The 17,171-nt window shown below is 34.2% G+C and overlaps 1 protein-coding gene across 3 annotated transcripts in view; it reads left to right on the forward strand.

The window, feature by feature from the left end:
* Positions 1–4,066: 4,066 nt before the first annotated feature.
* Positions 4,067–17,171, forward strand: part of LOC129807711 (carbonic anhydrase-related protein 10) — a 196,858-nt gene continuing 183,753 nt past the window's right edge. For 2 of the 3 annotated variants that reach the window (XM_055857160.1, XM_055857162.1), the window contains exon 1: positions 4,067–5,278. In XM_055857160.1, the coding sequence (XP_055713135.1) occupies positions 5,227–5,278 (52 nt within the window). In that variant the 5' untranslated portion in view covers positions 4,067–5,226. The remainder of the gene's footprint in view (positions 5,279–17,171) is intronic. The other variant, XM_055857161.1, reaches the window with a different exon arrangement.

The raw sequence follows: 17,171 nt of genomic DNA on the forward strand, positions 1-17,171 counted from the left end.
TTTAACGATTAATAAGCGCTAAATAAATTAATTAATTTCTTAGTATATTTTTCTAATATTTACTATTGATTTCTTTTTATATTAATTTATCTAAAAAATATAAAACATATAAGTTCATGAATTTAAAAAAGATGAATTTTAAGAATTAAAAGAACATCGAGCTATTATTCTACTATTTTACTCTAGAAGTTGGTTACCAACGCTAAGACGGCGGTGGCCACTATCACACAAACATTGAATTCCTTGAAAACCTGTATCTGTCGAATTTTGTTTTCAAAAGTTCTAGCTCTGAAGCAGTAAATATGAGTAAAGAAATAAATAAACTTTTCTGAACAAATATTTTTGACGAGTAACAAATTAATAATTCTTAGCAATAGATAAAATAAGAAAGGAAATTATAGAAATGTATTAAAATATTCTATAAATGGTGGGGTATCTGATGGATTATATTGGATTCAAAACTTCTGGTGTTCGTCAGGAGCAGCTTTTTCCTCAATTAAAAACTGAATTAAAAAGCTTTGGAGCAAAATTTTGAGCTTTTAATTGAGGAAAAAGCTGCCCCTGACGAACACCAGAAGTTTTGAATCCCTAGTATTGAAATATATTCTGAGGCCGGGCATGAAAAAATATATATAATTGCGTAACTATTATTATACTGTTATGTAATCTCTCTGAACTTCAATGCACTTGGCCCAGTGACTCTCCAGAAATTCTATCCCATGCAGGAAATGTGTTTCTGGAAGTTAAGCAAAATATCCTTCTACAAGGCGTCCAACCTAGTCATCACAAAAGCTAAAACTTCACGAAATTTCGTGAGCAAAACACCTGTCCAAAATAAGGAGTATCACCTCACTGATGAATTTCTTAGAAAACTTCCCATTTTTCACACGAGAAATCTATTTCACAAGGCAAATCTCACTTCAGATCAAATGTACAAATCACCATTAACGCGAATCAGCACAATATTCAATAAATATTCAATAATATCACTCAAAAAAAAGCGAAGAAACATTGTTAGTACTTCACCACATCTAAATAAGACTGAAGTAAACACGAAGTTCTGTTATATTTCCTGTAAGCAATTACTCTCACTGAATTTTCAACAAAGCAATTTCAACTCAAATCTTATTCAAAATTTAACGTATTTAGTGTTAAAATCTTCCAAAAAGAACAAATAATAATTAGATAGAATTCATTATTCATAAACATTGGAATAAAAATCCACAATTTTAATCAATTTATTTTTAGTGTCCAATTTTATCCTCAAAGTGTCCAAAATAAGAAACTGGACAAAATTCCGAATTAATTGAATTTCCCCTTGTTAATGCAGTCAATGAACAAAATTTCTGATGCTAAAATCTTTTTTTTTGCAGATTTTCCAGGTTTTACTTTATTTGAAGCTGAACACCTTTCTTCAGTCTATTGCAATTGTTCTTGTTTCTAGTTAGGATTATGATGATAGATATACATTTCGTCCATAGTAACAAATCGACGCCTAAAATCAATTTTGGTCTTCTTAAAACGTTCCAAGTGGTGCTGAGAAATTTTAGTACAAGCATACTTTTGTTTGCATTATCAGTTTGTGCGGCACCACTTTTCCAAGAAGCTTTCTCATGTGTAATTCTTTATGCAGAATTTATCGTGCTCGCTTTCAAAATAAATACATCACCCTTACTTTACCGATTCTTTATCGATTGTAGCCTATGCAGTCGGCTTTAGAGTTTTAAGACCTTTCATTAAATACAAACTTGACCAAATAGGTTGAGAAATAGACCTTTCAGAGTGGTTAAACTTTGACATCGGGTAATTCAAAATGGAGATTTTTCCGATCAAAAGTTTCTATAGAAGAAATGTTCAGATGAACTACCTCCATTCTATCCGAAAATAAACAAAATTTATTATTTATTATTTATTTATTTCGATGTACCGGGCTTTTATTGCCATTTTGTACATTGTTCGGTTTACAAATGTTTTATTCGGTTTACAATGTTTCGTGAAATCAGACGCTTCAATCATTTGCACCGGGCGGGACTCGAACTCACAATTGTGACAGTCGAGCCAGGGGTCACACCGCCCAAGAGCCGCACGCTCTTACCAATTGCACCACGGACCCCCTAAACAAAATTTCCTTTGCCAATTTTAAGATAAAAAAAAGTTTTCGAAGGGGTGAGCAATAGTTTAGAGGATTTGGATAAATCAGTTCGCTAAAGAATGTTGACTTGCGTGGGACCCATGGGACGGTTACCGAAGTACGAAAGTCAATATATTTATCTTGGCTTCTAAGACTTGGCATAGTTCATAATTGCTGTGCCATCAAGTTTAAATGGTTCAATAAGTAATGCAGCATATTCCTGAGAAAGCTAGAAGTATTTCAGACCTCCTGGGTACCATTTCAACGCTGATGTATCAGACCACCTTATCTTATGGTTTGGTAGGTAGCAGTAAAGACAATAGACTCTAGCTCAATCGGCTCTTTTTCAATCGGACGAAAATTTTTTTTGACAATTTTCACGTTTAATTATGAAGCTAATTCACTCAAATTCGCTGTATTTCTTCCTACTTTATCGTGATTCTTTATAATTGAACGCTTTTGTGGAATTTACAAAGGCTTTGACGCCCAAATCTATCGATAAACCGGATGACATTTTGCTCCATATGTCCAATTGAGAGAGAGTCTACTGTATAAATGATTAAATTTAATGTTTGAAGTAATAATAATGATAATGCTAGCCATAGGTCGAAGATTTTAACTCCTGATAATTTCTAGTCTGAAAGGAAATTGAACCTGAGTCATCTATTACTTGACTCATTTTGTCAGGGGCCCATCAAGCCTAATAAAAAGTGAAGATATTTTTCACTTTTCCTTATAAAAATTTTTGCAGATATTGCGCTGCGCCTTAAACAACTTTGCTTGTAATTTTTGTATCATTTCGGCGAGCATTATGAAATATGTATTTTTAGATAGCTTTTAATGTACGATTTCGAAATATATCAGACTGATAAGTCAATTCTCTTTAGGAAAAAATCGCCAATAGTCTTCAGTGCCTCTATGCAAAAACGCATGAAAACATGAAATGTCGAGAGGCCCCTGCATTTTGTGATTAATTCTATGATGCGAAATAGGTGCAGAAACTGTCTTGTGGATTATTTTATCGAATTTTTGTATAAAGCTAAATTTATTGCAGAACTTTTAGCGCAATTTCCACCCTAAGAGGACCAGCAAGAATAAATATTTGACCATAGATAGAAGCGTAACATCATCTGGGATTTAGTGATTCTATAGCCTTCAACAACTGTGATTGTAATGACGATTGAGAAATCAAAATGACTAAGAAAAATCCCAAGTGTCTTGTGTTTATTCTCACCTTGCTCCAATACTGATCCTCCTCCAAGTAACTTCTTTCAACCCTTGTGTTTGTACAAAGTTCGTTGGAGGGGCAAAAAGTCATGGGAAAACTTTAGCTCTAATGTGTCCTCAACTGTCTCTTCTGACGTTCATTTCTTCATCACTGTAATCTCTTTCATCTCTCTTGTGTTCTTTCACCTGCCAATTGACCACAGATTTACCTTTCAGACTTTGGTGGATTTTGGATTATTTTTGAGAGAAAAAGAAACCCGTGTTTTTGTTCAAGATGTTAATGAACTTGTTTTTGGGGTAGTTTAGGGAATTTTCTAATGGTTTTTGTTGGAGCATGGATATTCCATTGGACTGGGTGTCTTTCCTTGGGATCACATGGTAAATTTTCATTTGAGGGTCACTCCACTCCAAACATTTGGCATCCAATGAGGGATGCCCCTTCTTACACTTCACACAGACACTGATATGGTTGAGGATAGGAGGTGATTTTGGGCGCATGCCTGGAAATCCCCTCACGAGTGCCTACACACGAGGAAATTGAAAATGTTCCAGTGAATGATTTTTTTTCCCTAAAGCCGAAAAGAGGGACACTGGAGAAGTTCCCCTTTTATGGTATATGAAGCAAAAAGGGGAGGTTGTTATTTCTGTGTTGATTTGGCGCGCGAGAGCTTTTCGAAAAACATACATTTATTGCCAAAGACAGGTCAGTAAGCCGAAAGCTCGCGGCTGATACGGTTGTGCACTAGCTGAGTGCTCGTCCTCTCTCAAATCGGAAAGTCTAACTTGGTTTAGAGGAAGAGAAGTCCGACAAAACACATAAGTTTCTCTTAGAGTCCAGAGAAGTCTCGAGGGTGAAAGCTTGTGAGCTCTAAGTTCTAATTTTAATTAGCCATAGAAGCATACAAAAAAGCTAGAAAAAAATATAGAAAGAAAATAACAAAATCAGAAAGAGGAATTCAACTTCTGTAAATATTTAATAAGTTTAATAAGTGCATATTTTGATATTTGAACACATCCGGAGCGAGAGGTGTTTTTTTTCCTAATTTTCCATTCCACACTCAATCCCCGGAAACTCCGGAAAAGTCTCATTGAGAAAAATTCGCCTTAGGGCACCAAACATAGTACTGGAGCTTTATATTTTTGTTGTGGGATTGGAGGGGTGTATCAATTGGGGCTCACCATGAGTATTTGGTGTTGGTCTATTTGGCAAAAATTGCGTTTTTGCTTATAGCATTTTTGCGCTCTGAGTCAATTTTGTATAAATAAATAAGTGCGAGATCCCTTGGAAAAATACAGCGATATGTATGGAAATGTGTGACTCGGTGTATTACCTGTAGAAATTTTTCCCCCCCTGAACAAAAAAACTAATCCCCAGCTCTCACGGAAAAAGAACCTTCCTAGATAGGACAATGAGATTGGGTAAAAGCAATGTGAATACTTTGGAAAGTGGCCCACTTTTTGCCGGCATCATGAATGATAAATATAGAGTCTCAGAGTAAAAATTTATCAATAAAGAGTGTGAGTGTATAGAGACATCCTAGAAAAACGGACGGATCGCATGGTGCTCCCAACAGCCCACCGGAAGTGCATAGAGCGGAAAGTGTGGGTGAGGAATCATTGCATGTCATCGCAGTGAAAGTTTTCACTTTGTGACTTGCATCTCAAACCACACGGCATTAATTAGAATATTAATAGAATTTTACCTCCCTCAAACGGCTGGAAAACAACAAGTGTGGGTGGATGTTTTCCATGTCATCACCCACCAGCACCATGAACACGTGAGACAAAGAGGTGGAAGAGTGGAAAATTCAACAATTGTGACCGACATTGTGTCAAAGTGACAAGTGCTTTTTTTTGTCCATCCAAAGATGAAAATTCGATTGGCTATTAATCTTCTTGTTTTAATCATTAACATTGAGGGTGAGTACAACTTTCTATTTATCTCCCTACCCAATGATTGTTAGGGGAAAGTACCAAAAACAAGCACACCAGCAACAATTCACAAACTGCAATTCAATGGGGTGGAAAGTGTTTAAATGCCGATTTTACCTTGCTGGGGATGATAAGAAAACAATGTGAATTGTAGGGAAAAGTTTCATGATAAGACAGTATGACTGACATCTTCTATACCAACGATCATTACGTTTCGAATGCAAAGAGATCGAGAATTTAAAATGTTCCATAGATCAACTTTAGCACTAAAGACCTAAAGACAGACTAACTAATCCGAAGTTTATAAACTTTCTATCCGTCTTTAGTCTTTAGTAAGCTCGTAGTCCATTAATTGTGCTTTATTTAATTTAATTTAATTTGAAAGAACAAATAAAAATGTAATAGGGGTACCCAAGTGGCATTTCATGACCAGAGGTTCTACATTATATCATAAAAATGTCGTCGTCTGAACGTCTTTAAACTAAAAAATAAGAAACTAATATATCAAAATTTGGAATAGGGGAAATTGGGGCACCTTTGAATTGAGGTACCCTTGAAATTGGGCTTTTTTCTCCAATATTTAAAAGGAATTGAGGCTTAGCATAATGTAATTTATCTTCACGATCAGTTTGTCGAGCACATCAAAGGTATCCCAATTCAAAGGTGTCCCTCTTCTCCTATCGATCTCGATTTCTTGTTCTGTATAATAAGTTTTTCGGTGGAACTTTCAAAGGAAGATTGACTTAATCTTATACTGCTGTGTAGTCTAAAGTCGATGGTAGTGAAATTTATGTTACAGTGATTACAGTTATTATCCTTGTTTTTTTTGCTGGGGCCCCATCAAGCGTAATAACAAGTGAAGCTATTTTTTACTTTTCCTTGTAAAAATTTTGCAGATATTGCACCGCGCCTTAAACAAATTTGCTCGTAGTTCTTGTATTATTTCGGCGAGCATAATGAAATATGTATTTTTAGATAGCTTTTAATACATGATTTTGAAATATATCAGACTGATAAGTCATTTCTCTTTAGGAAAACACTTGCCAATAGTCTTCAGTGCCTATATGCAAAAACGTATGGAAAAAATGAAATGTCGAGAGGCCCCTGCCCTGGGGAAGGTCCCAGCCAAGGAATGAAAATTTGCCTAATAGAAAATTATTGCAGAACAAGGAATTAAGATCGATATTCCAAATTTTTACATAGTACATATCCTAACAGCCGACTTCCAATATTAACTAACTAATCTTGGTGTGTTCGATTTCATCTTGTGTGACTTTTGTGATCCATTGGATGAACCCACAAGTTCACAAAGTTCTAGACCGGATTCTTTGGTCGGATAGGGATAATTCTACATAGGGTGAAAGAAACACCTATTGACACTTTAAGAAGTCGTGTCAGTCAGGACCTATTGACACCCTACTCTGTACCATTCGGAATACGAAATTCGAACACTCATCCTTATTGAAAAAAAAAACGTTATTTTATTGGATTCATTAAATAGAGATGTCGAAATGCAGACTTCACTGTGACCATTAATTTACGATCTTAGAAAAGAAGAATCAAAGGACCAACCAATCGTGGTCAATTAGGGTCGCCAAAATAGAGCTTTAATAAATAAGAAGTACAATAGACAATAGGTACAATAGACTGACCAGTGCCCGGACCAGCTTTTGGGACCACCTCAATATAAGTAATAATAATAATATAGTGGTGAAACCTCATTCTTAATCAGTAATTAGAAAACAGAAAAATCACGGTTCATATCTTAAGGATTGGTGGAGTTAATTCCACTTCATCAGAATGACTAATATTTTACAGTTTGGCAGCAATCACAACAGATGAAAGCCGAATTTCTAATTTCTGACATCATTGTGACCATTAATTTATGACAATAAAAACAAAAATCAAAGGAATAAAAATAAGTGAAAGGGCACATTCCAAAGTTTAATAATAATAATAATAATATTGCTGACAAACCATTCCATGAAGGAACAAGGGTTTGAACGCAAGGGGATATCTAGACATGCATTATTATTTTTTCTTGTACGGGATGAGGTTGTCAATCCCATTCCTCGTGGAATCAAGTGCAGTGAAGCTCACTGGATGCAATCCGAACACCTTTAACGCCAGAAAAGTTACTGATGACTTAAAGGGGATTCGAACCCAGGACACTTGCATCATAGAGCGAGTGCTTTACGCAGCTTTGCCACTTGATCCATTGCATGTTATCAACTGAGTGTTAGCAAAGTTTCATTTCTTAAAATCACGATCTAAATGAAGATTACCATTAGATGTGTGTCTTCTGGATTGTTTGTAAAAGAACGAGTACTATAATGACCAGCGCACAATAACTTTTGTTTGTAAACATGTTTTCAAAATTTCCAATGGGAATGAGCGAGATGACTAGATATAGATCTCACTCACTCTCATTTAAATGTCAAAAACATGTTTACTAAACAAAAGTTATTGTGCGTTGGGCATATTAATGAAACAGTATGTTATTATTTGGTGTCAAAATAACTCTGAAATTACGTTGAAATAATTCTGGCAAATGACGTGTGAAATGGGTACTTAGCAGTGGCTTCGAAGTGTTGCTCTGAATTGTTAAATAGCAAACAAAAGTAACGTAGTTCAATGAGTCCATAAAGTAAAATTACCGGTAGAAGCCTCGTTCAGTCGTAAAGGGCATTATGATTAGAAAGTGCTGACAGAAATTATGTAAAAAATAGGTATTTGTACAGTTATAAAATGCAAAATTTTTTGAAAAACGAATTTTTATATATTCAGAAGACTCGATTCAGTTTAAAGACATTATGTGTTAAAGATTACCTATGTTTTGAAAATACCTAGTTCAAAGAAAACAAAGTAATGGTTTTTCAGTTGAAATTCAGGGAATCCGATTGTTTATGTCGATCTAGCCAAATCTTGTTTATTGAGATACGGTAGAGAACAATACAACATCCAATGGAAGAGCTGGCAACATTCTTATTAAAATCGGTAATCATTGAAAGAAGTTTTCAAAACTTCGAATTTCTTCCTGATGATTTTTATTCATATGACTTTCAATGATCTTGGAACTGATTAGATAAATACATCAGACTCATTAAAATGCCATAAGGATCATCAGAGTTATGATAAACATATCGATTGTAGTCATAATGCGATATATTAATGTAATACTGGCTTTTTATGCATCTTCGAGCCACACGTAGAAGCCAAGGAGCATTTTCTTTTCTATATTGTTTTGTACAATTGTATACGTAAGGCATTATTGTACGAAAATTCTTATATTGTACATATAGCGCTCTTGCTTCTTTTTCCGTGGTTGTTAGAAGTCAAGTGGCGCACTTTTAATAGGTTTAATAAGGTTTCAATAAGAATTTAAACACAAAATTCTCATTGTAAGCCCTTTAAAAGTGCATTAGTAGTCTCGTCAAAGTCGTGGATCTATATTGTCATATTGTATTTGTCGAAATTGTCATGTCATCCCATTTTTTGCTACTTGGGTAAAATAGCATTAGAAATAATCAAAAATTAGACTCTTTAATTAAATTAATCTTTGTTCTGTAAAGTTCAAATCGACATCTAAAGGATATTTAATATAATTTCCAATGAAGATACTTAATTTTAATTTTTCTAATTTCATTAAGATTTGATGGTAAAATGCAACAAACTGCACATTATCTATGTATTTGTAGAATTTTAAACTTCTTCTAGTTTCCGAAACAAAAAAAGTAGTTTCAGAACTTCTTAAGCTCTTAAGTAGAAAACACATTAAAATTGTAGTATTAAACAGTGTTAATACACTTTTCGTTTTAATTTTGACAATCATTTTGATTATTAAGGCTCACTTTAATTTTACTCGAAATCTGTTATTAGTAATGTTATGCTCTTCATTCATTAGAGCTTAATAAATTTAAACTGAAGAATACATAAGAAGCACGCGATACCTTAATGAACTTGCGAGAAATCCGCGAAACACTTCGATTACAGTATGACTAACCCCTTGTATAATATTCACATTAGATTGTTAATTGAAAATAATATAAAGCAAACTTCTAACAAGAAATTACAGATTCACTAAATATATTTTCACTTAAAACTTTGAGTGATTTTGAGTTATCTCTTAATAAAGATGTTGTGGCACGCAAGGATTTAAGTGGTATAGCGTTTGTTTTATGATACAAGTATTCCTTGTTGAAACTTCTTTGGGTTATAAGGAATTCTACCGAGTTTTTGCATTGTAAAAATATATCACATTCATAGAGAGGCCTGAAGTCCCTAGTTAAAATGGGATGTCGTATCGTATTATATAAAAAATGCATTTACTATAATTTATATTTTTATAGAACAAAGTACTTTAGTGGTCAAGAAGCCAAGTATGTGTCTTATGCAACTTTTTCTAGGCTATTCAGGATTTTTTGCGTCATATGCTTCAAATTGTCACTACTTAATTCTTAAAAGTGATCTCTTGCATTGTATTTATTTAATACAGTTTTAGAAGCTCACAATTATTATGAGGAGCTTCAAAATAATTTTTTCAACCTTTCCAAAGAATCCAAGAATTAAATTTTAATCGTAAAAGTAACTTACGACTTAATGAACATATTATTACCGAATGGATTAGAGTATTCAGTATTTGAAATTTAGTTACATAGAAATATGATATTATAAAGGAAAGTATAACACCTAGCTAGAACAATTAAATTTTTATTGATTAATACAGTAACATTTTCGTTGCAAGAATCAATTTTTGTTACACAGAAAATTAAATACCTCGACTACTAACAAAACCGATTTAATAATTGAATTTGGTAATAATAAGGATATTTTGTGAATATTTCGACTTCATGCAATAAAGCATTTTACAGATATTTACTTCCAAATGAGAAAGCTACTTGCATCAGAATTTTCCATTTTGGTGAAAATTTTTCACAATGTAGTGGAAGGCTATTAAGCTTCGCACATGTTCTAGCTTCGAACACCTATTTTTCGATATTCTTTAGTGAATCTGTTGTAAGTTTTTCAGGAAATGTGTTACATTCAATAAAAGAATATTGGAAATACAGTGCCGGACAAAACTGTATCAAATGTTTCACAATTCTCTATAGGGTAAGTGTGCCATATTTCGGCATAGTTGAATGCAAGCGTTAAAGTCTCAAGTTTTAAATGTAATATTTTAAATTCAAATTGATTTTTTTTATTTTTTCTTCTTAAAGAGTGTTGCTTTTAAACTTGTAAAGTGTTTACCGTCTTTATTTACTCTAAAATCATTCTTAATACATTTTAAAATGAATAAAAATATAGACATAGCTTTGGTGCCCTATTTCGGCCACCTTCATTCTCATAGTTCCTTGACCTTTCGGAATTCTTCCAATATCTTTTTCACGTCATCTCGTTTGTCGAAGCTACATTTTTTGTTATTCTTTTGCATTGTATAATCTCTAGAGTACGTAAAATCTAAAAGTTCATGGAAATTCGAGGAACAAGAACGGTGGCCGAAATTGAAAGCTGGCCGGAATTTGGCACACTTACCCTAATGCTTTCTATATTTATTTCAGTGTAAAATCTGCATAATTGCCTACGGAAAGCTTCGACTTCTTTAGCATAAGCTGGCCGGAATTTGGCACACTTACCCTAAAGGTTTTTATTATCTCAAGATCTAATTTATATTCTATCTGAAACTTTTTTCTTAGAGAGCTCTATTATAAAGCTACAAATTGTACTGTATTAGGATTTTTCAGGAAAAGGACTAATATTTTTATAGAGCCTTTTAAAAAAAGAATGCATTGGTACAATTTTGTCACTTGTACCCAGACGCTACTTTTTGTTCTAAAATTTTATTTTATGAACTATTTAAGTAAAAAGGAATTCAATTTAATGACTTTTGGCTGTTATTAATGCATTTTGCATGAACACTTCTGGAATTTTTCCACTTACAACCTAAATAAGTGGACAATCATATTGTATGTAGAATAAAAAGTAAGAATTCCGTAAAAATGACAGTTTTTGATGAAAATTGATCCCAGTGTGTAGAAACCTTAATGGAAAATCGTTGTATAAATCCGGAATAAGAGCCTAGCGTGTGTGAATGGGATATTTGGAAAATTAATTGCGAACTAATAGTCTGCTCATCTCCGATTACAATTAAATTTTATGATTCATTACATTGACGACGAAACGTCTTTCGAGGGTGGAATTTCGATATGATTTCCCAGCCACACGCCATTTTCAAGGCTTTTGCAGTAAAGAGTGAAATCCTGCAACGGGAAAATTTACACACGCAGTGGAATAATGACGAGTTTTGGCCACAGCAACAATTTGCACAATTTCCACCCTATTTTCCCTCAGAACTTTCTTCTCAAACCACATGATATTCTCTGTTAGTAGCTGAGGTGGGTGGCATTAATATGAATATTGACATGCAATGTCCTCTTTCTAGTTCGCGCCTCTTTTTTACCCAGGCCATTACTCTGACTATAATTGTGGTGGGAAAAAACGAGTGAAATGCAGCAAAAATTTTTCCCAAGCTATTTTTCTCGTGATTTTGTACAATTTGTTTGTGTTCGTATTGGTGAAAAAATGCAATTTGATTTTATATCTCATAATTTATCCAAATGAAATCAATGCAAACCGCAACGTTTATTGCACCAACTCCACGGTGAAAGCGGTGTATATAATCAATGGATTTTCGATTTTGAAACGAGGGAAATGATATCCTGATGATTGTCGGGCTTTTGACCTAAGGTTTATCCATACGGTTATTCTAATTTGCCAGACACACAAAAATTTACGAATAAATACGAACAAATGACAACATTTTACGAACATTTTTTTGTGTGTTTACGAATATTTACGAACAAATGTTTGTAAAAGTACAAAAAATGTTAGTCAAATGATCATTTTACGAACAATGTTTGTGAAAAAAGTACAAAATTTTACGAACTTGTTTGTGGGTTATATGATTTACGAGCATTTCGTAAGTCCTCCATAGGATTTCAAGAACAATTTTACAAAATATTTTTTTCTGTGTAGTGCGTAGACACCATAACGGATAAGCAAAGCAACTCCTTCTATCTACACAGCAAAAAATATTTTGTAAAATTGTAAATGTTTGTGAATTCCTATTGGGGACTAACGAAATGTTCGTAAATCCTATAACTCACAAAGAAGTTCGTAAAATTTTGTTCTTTTTTCACAAACATCGTTCGCAACATGATCACTTAACGAGAATTTTTTGTACTTTTACTGAGAGAAATCCGAAAAAGTTAAAATAACATTCTGGAAATGTTAATTTTACCCTGCATTATTGATAAGAAATCGGTGTAAATATTACCCTATTTAGATGTATTAGGGGTTAAATTAACTCTTTTTAATGTTAATTTTACCCTTAAAAAGGTGTAAAATTAACATTAAAAATGTTGATATATTTTTTCACCTAAAAAGTGTTAAAGTTACGAGGAAAAAAAGTTAATCGCACCCTCTTTTTTCTCAGTGTTTGGAAACATTTATTCGTTAATGTTCGTAAAAAACGTAAAAAATGTTCGTAAAATTTTGTCATTTGTTCATAAATTTTTGTTTGCCTGGCAAACCATAGATCTTAACGTTAATAGGGCTAGATGTCAAACGTTTGGAGATACCAGTTTGTCGGTTTTCTAAAACCTAGCTGATCTATACGGCCAATACGTCCCACATACAGTAATAACCTTGAATTATTTTTAAGTGGTTTTCAATGTTAGACGTGAAAATACGGCATTATAGGTAAGACAGTGCATTTCTCAGTCGATTACGTAAGAATGCTTATATTTAAGGTTTTTAGGAATAGCTGACAGATTAGGCTCCGTTTAAACTATTTATAAACAAATAATTTTGAAGTTATACCGAGTTAGACTGCTTAATCGAAACAATTATTATGCAACTAATTTTAAGCAAGTTGAGTTCAAGCATTCCGCGAAGCTAGGCTGCTTCACCACCCCTGTGTTTTTGCTTTTCACTTTTATTTTGGAATTTGTGACATTTGCTTTTGGGTTTTTGTAAATGGAATCTATAAATATTAAAAACTCATTTCGATAAATTTTATAATTAATGGCAAAATTTTGCCAAATTTCCCTGATAATGATTTTTTTTGTCTTTTCAAACACCATATTTTCCATGGAGATGGACTAAAAAATTGCAACACTACCCTTGTTATTCATTGGAAAATATAAATCTAAACGATTAACAGCCTAACAGCCATAAAATGTGAGTTTTTTTCGGTTTTTGGCTGAATTCAAAAATATCTTTCGCTGGCATGCTTTTGAGTGTTTTGCCATCGATGGGAAAATTTAAAGAATTTCCTCAGTGAAATCACGCTCAGAGGGGTGGTTTTTTGAAATATACGCCGCCCCCCACACATTTCGCTAAATCGATCTTAATGGTGGAATGGGGTTAAGAATTTAGCATATATACCAAGTGGATTCTAGAGAGACTCTTCTGTGTTGGAATGATTGAACTTTTCCATTGAATAGAATACTTTTACATGTTGAATGCTCTAAGCACTTTTATGAATTGCAACAAAAATGTTACGAAGCACCGATTAAATGCAGCTTAAAAGGTGATGTATTTGCTATTGGAAAAATCATTGGAATTCAATTGTAAAACGAACAAATGAATACTTTAGGACTGTTTAGAAAAAGATTTTACGCAATTGATAGAGTTAAATACAATTGATTTGCAGAAAATTAATTTTTAATTCAATTTAGGGCTTGTGCAATGTCAATGTTGAGGAATTTTTGAATTACGAAAGAGGAAGAAATCCACTTATTTCTAATAAAATTCAACATTTTTGTTTATCATGCAATTTGTTTGTCCTTTCTTCCGTTATGAGACTTAGAGGACCATCGGTTTGAGATAGCTACTTGGGTCTTGGAGGTACCTCCTGAATTAACTATTTAAAAATTCATCATATTTAAGAATTCAGGTAAATTAATTAATTTACCTGAAGCTGTAACAGACCATAGGAAATTGTTAAGATAGTTGATTTATCGTTGTAGAAGGAGGGAAAAACACTTAAGGAGGTAGCCTGAATTAGGAGGCAAAAAAAGATCTGTTTTTCTTGATTTTTTTTGTGAAATTTTTGGATAGAGCCATGTTTGGCATTCTGGTTCTGATGGATTTTTTACAGTATCTATCCACCTTATACAATCCTACACTGAGTGAGAGAAATCCGAAAAAGTTAAAATAACATTCCGGAAATGTTTATTTTACCCTGCATTATTGATGCAAAATCGGTGTAAATATTATGCTATTTAGGTGTATTAGGGGTTAAATTAACCCTTTTTCATGTTAATTTTATCCTTAAAAAGATGTAAAATTAACATTAAAAAACGTTGATATATTTCTGCACCTAAAAAAAGTTAAAGTAATGAGGAAAAAAAGTTAATCGCACTCCCTTTTTTCTCAGTGTATCTTGCATCCAGGTCAAAAATTGTGAGAGCTGGCAAATAAGTTTCGTCACCACTTGACCTTATTTATAATTTTTCTCAGGGAACTAATTCAGGACCACATCTTCTCTCTTTTCATAAATGATCTCTCGCAAGTACTAGGTCTGCAAATTTATTGCTCCGGGGATCCGTTCGATTTGGTTAATTTTGTTTTGGAGAGGATCTCTCTATGGGCCTACAACAATGGTCTTCTGGTTAATGCTAAAAAGTCTCAGGCACTGTTATTGCATTCAAGGAGTAGAACCCCGATTCCTTCTCCACTGTTCCTCTCAGACGAAGAGGTTCCTCTATCATTCAGAGTGAAAGGCCTAGGTGTTATCTTAAACGATACACTTACTTGGTCCGATGAGTCCGACACGAGTCTACAAACGGACTAGCAGATTCTTCTAACACGGGATATGGACGTTGTAAAATTGAGCAACTTTGTAATGAATATATCTCGATACGATTAATAATACTTGGTTCGATCACATGGATGAGATTTGTCGCAAGGTATTTCTTACCTTACGTAATATATAGCGACGATATCAATATTTCACTTTAAGGAAAATCAGATTGCTTTTAGATAGAATGCTATTTATTCCATTTTTCACCAATGGGTGTGAGCTGTTCCTCGGAACACATTGTAATGTCTAAGAGCATTTGATATCGATCACATATCTGCATACGTTAGTTCCATATTCAGTCTTCCACTGCCTGGTTATCTCCATACCCATGTGGTGGATTTCATCGCCAGGGTTCTTTCGATTGGTAGTCCGCTGTCCCTTGCGGAGCTTGTGTTTGCAGGATCATCTTTCGGGTCTTCTTGTCTCTGTGTGTCTGGTTCAGGGAATTGTAATTTTCGCAACTCCATTTTTGTGGAGTCATGTGGCTTCACTAATACCTAGAAGAATCGTTCTTAACCAATTGAGTCGAGTTTGGATTTATTTGAAAAGTCTTTGAATTCTCGATAAATTTTAATTCAAAACGCTAATGAACCAATAAATTGATTTTTTTATCCCAAATTCATTTTTCAATCGTAGGCTATTTATTGCAGATTTTTGGGCGATTTGCAAATCCGTTCAAACTGGTTTATATTCACCGAATAAAAATGGCACGTTGTAACACGTTTTGCAAAATCTCTGATCTCATGAGCACAATAATGACAATACTATTTAACCGATGAGTGTTGGGCTCCAAACAATTAAAGTGAACGTAACTCGTATCCATCGTATACCATTTAGTAAATTCTATCTTTTTCAACATGAAAAGTGTCAATAAATCGGTTGATGTTGAACTTAAACCGCTCAATCTAATTCCAACCGAAATTAATTTCCAATGAGATATTACGAGTAAATAATATTGACTGCTTCGACTGAAAACCCTTTTTGGCAACAGAAAAATTCATAAAAGGGTAATTTTGACGCAGTCTGTGAAAGAGCATGAAAAAGTCTGGCTGGGTCGCTTTATTTGCGAACCCTGGGACCTCTCTTCAACCCCCTACCCCCCTGGGCCATTAAAATAAAAATCATCATTACATTTTTTGCCCATTAAATAGCGATGAGGTCACGGATGATGGTGTCTATTGTGTCGATTGGGGGTGGATTTCATATCATCATCGCGACGCCAGGACGCACATTCAAAATTAATAGTCATCGTTAATGGATCGGCGTCGTCCGGCTATAAGATTATTTCACGTTTGACGGGGTTGAAAGGGCCCAGGGAAGTCCATATAAAAGAATTGAACTTCGACCCAATGAAGTCTTTTGACTTAGACACACTGTATTAACTCCTCCATTCTTTCAGGACCCATTCAACTTTTGCCTTTCTTTTTCTTTTTGGGATATAGAGGGTGATTTTTTTTTGGGCACAAAACACCACGCATTAAAGGTCCCTTAACCCCTTTTCAAGGGGCGGACAATCAACTGGGCGGTGATACAACAAAGATGATGGAAGCATTGATTGTTCATGGGAGTTTGGGGGGAGGTTGGCTGGAGAGTCAAAAGAAAGACCAATAAATTCCCAGATCCAATCAATCAAAATTCAATTTCCTGATTTTATCAGCGAACCTCGCGCATCCACCCACGAACTCTCCTCTCTTTTTTTTCCACCATGTAACATTGACTCCAGCAGTCGGCGATAATTAATTGAAATTGTGATAGACGGAACAAAAGTGACTGGTTCATTGTGTTGTGCCATGAGTTGGCCAGAAAGAAGACACCCACCCAAGAAAGGGCACCCGTAAAACGGGGGAGGAAGAAAGAAGTAACAATTGAGGATTTAATTTCTATAATGATGAATATCCCCTAACAATAGCGATGGAAAACACCACGCACAAAAGTTCGAGGGTGAGTGAAAAAGAGTTTGATATTTGATACACTCGGAGAAAATTAAGTATACTGCATACACAAAAGGGCTTT

Source organism: Phlebotomus papatasi, chromosome 3 (genome assembly GCF_024763615.1).
Source record: "Phlebotomus papatasi isolate M1 chromosome 3, Ppap_2.1, whole genome shotgun sequence".
In the NCBI taxonomy this organism is placed as follows: Eukaryota; Metazoa; Arthropoda; class Insecta; order Diptera; family Psychodidae; genus Phlebotomus; species Phlebotomus papatasi.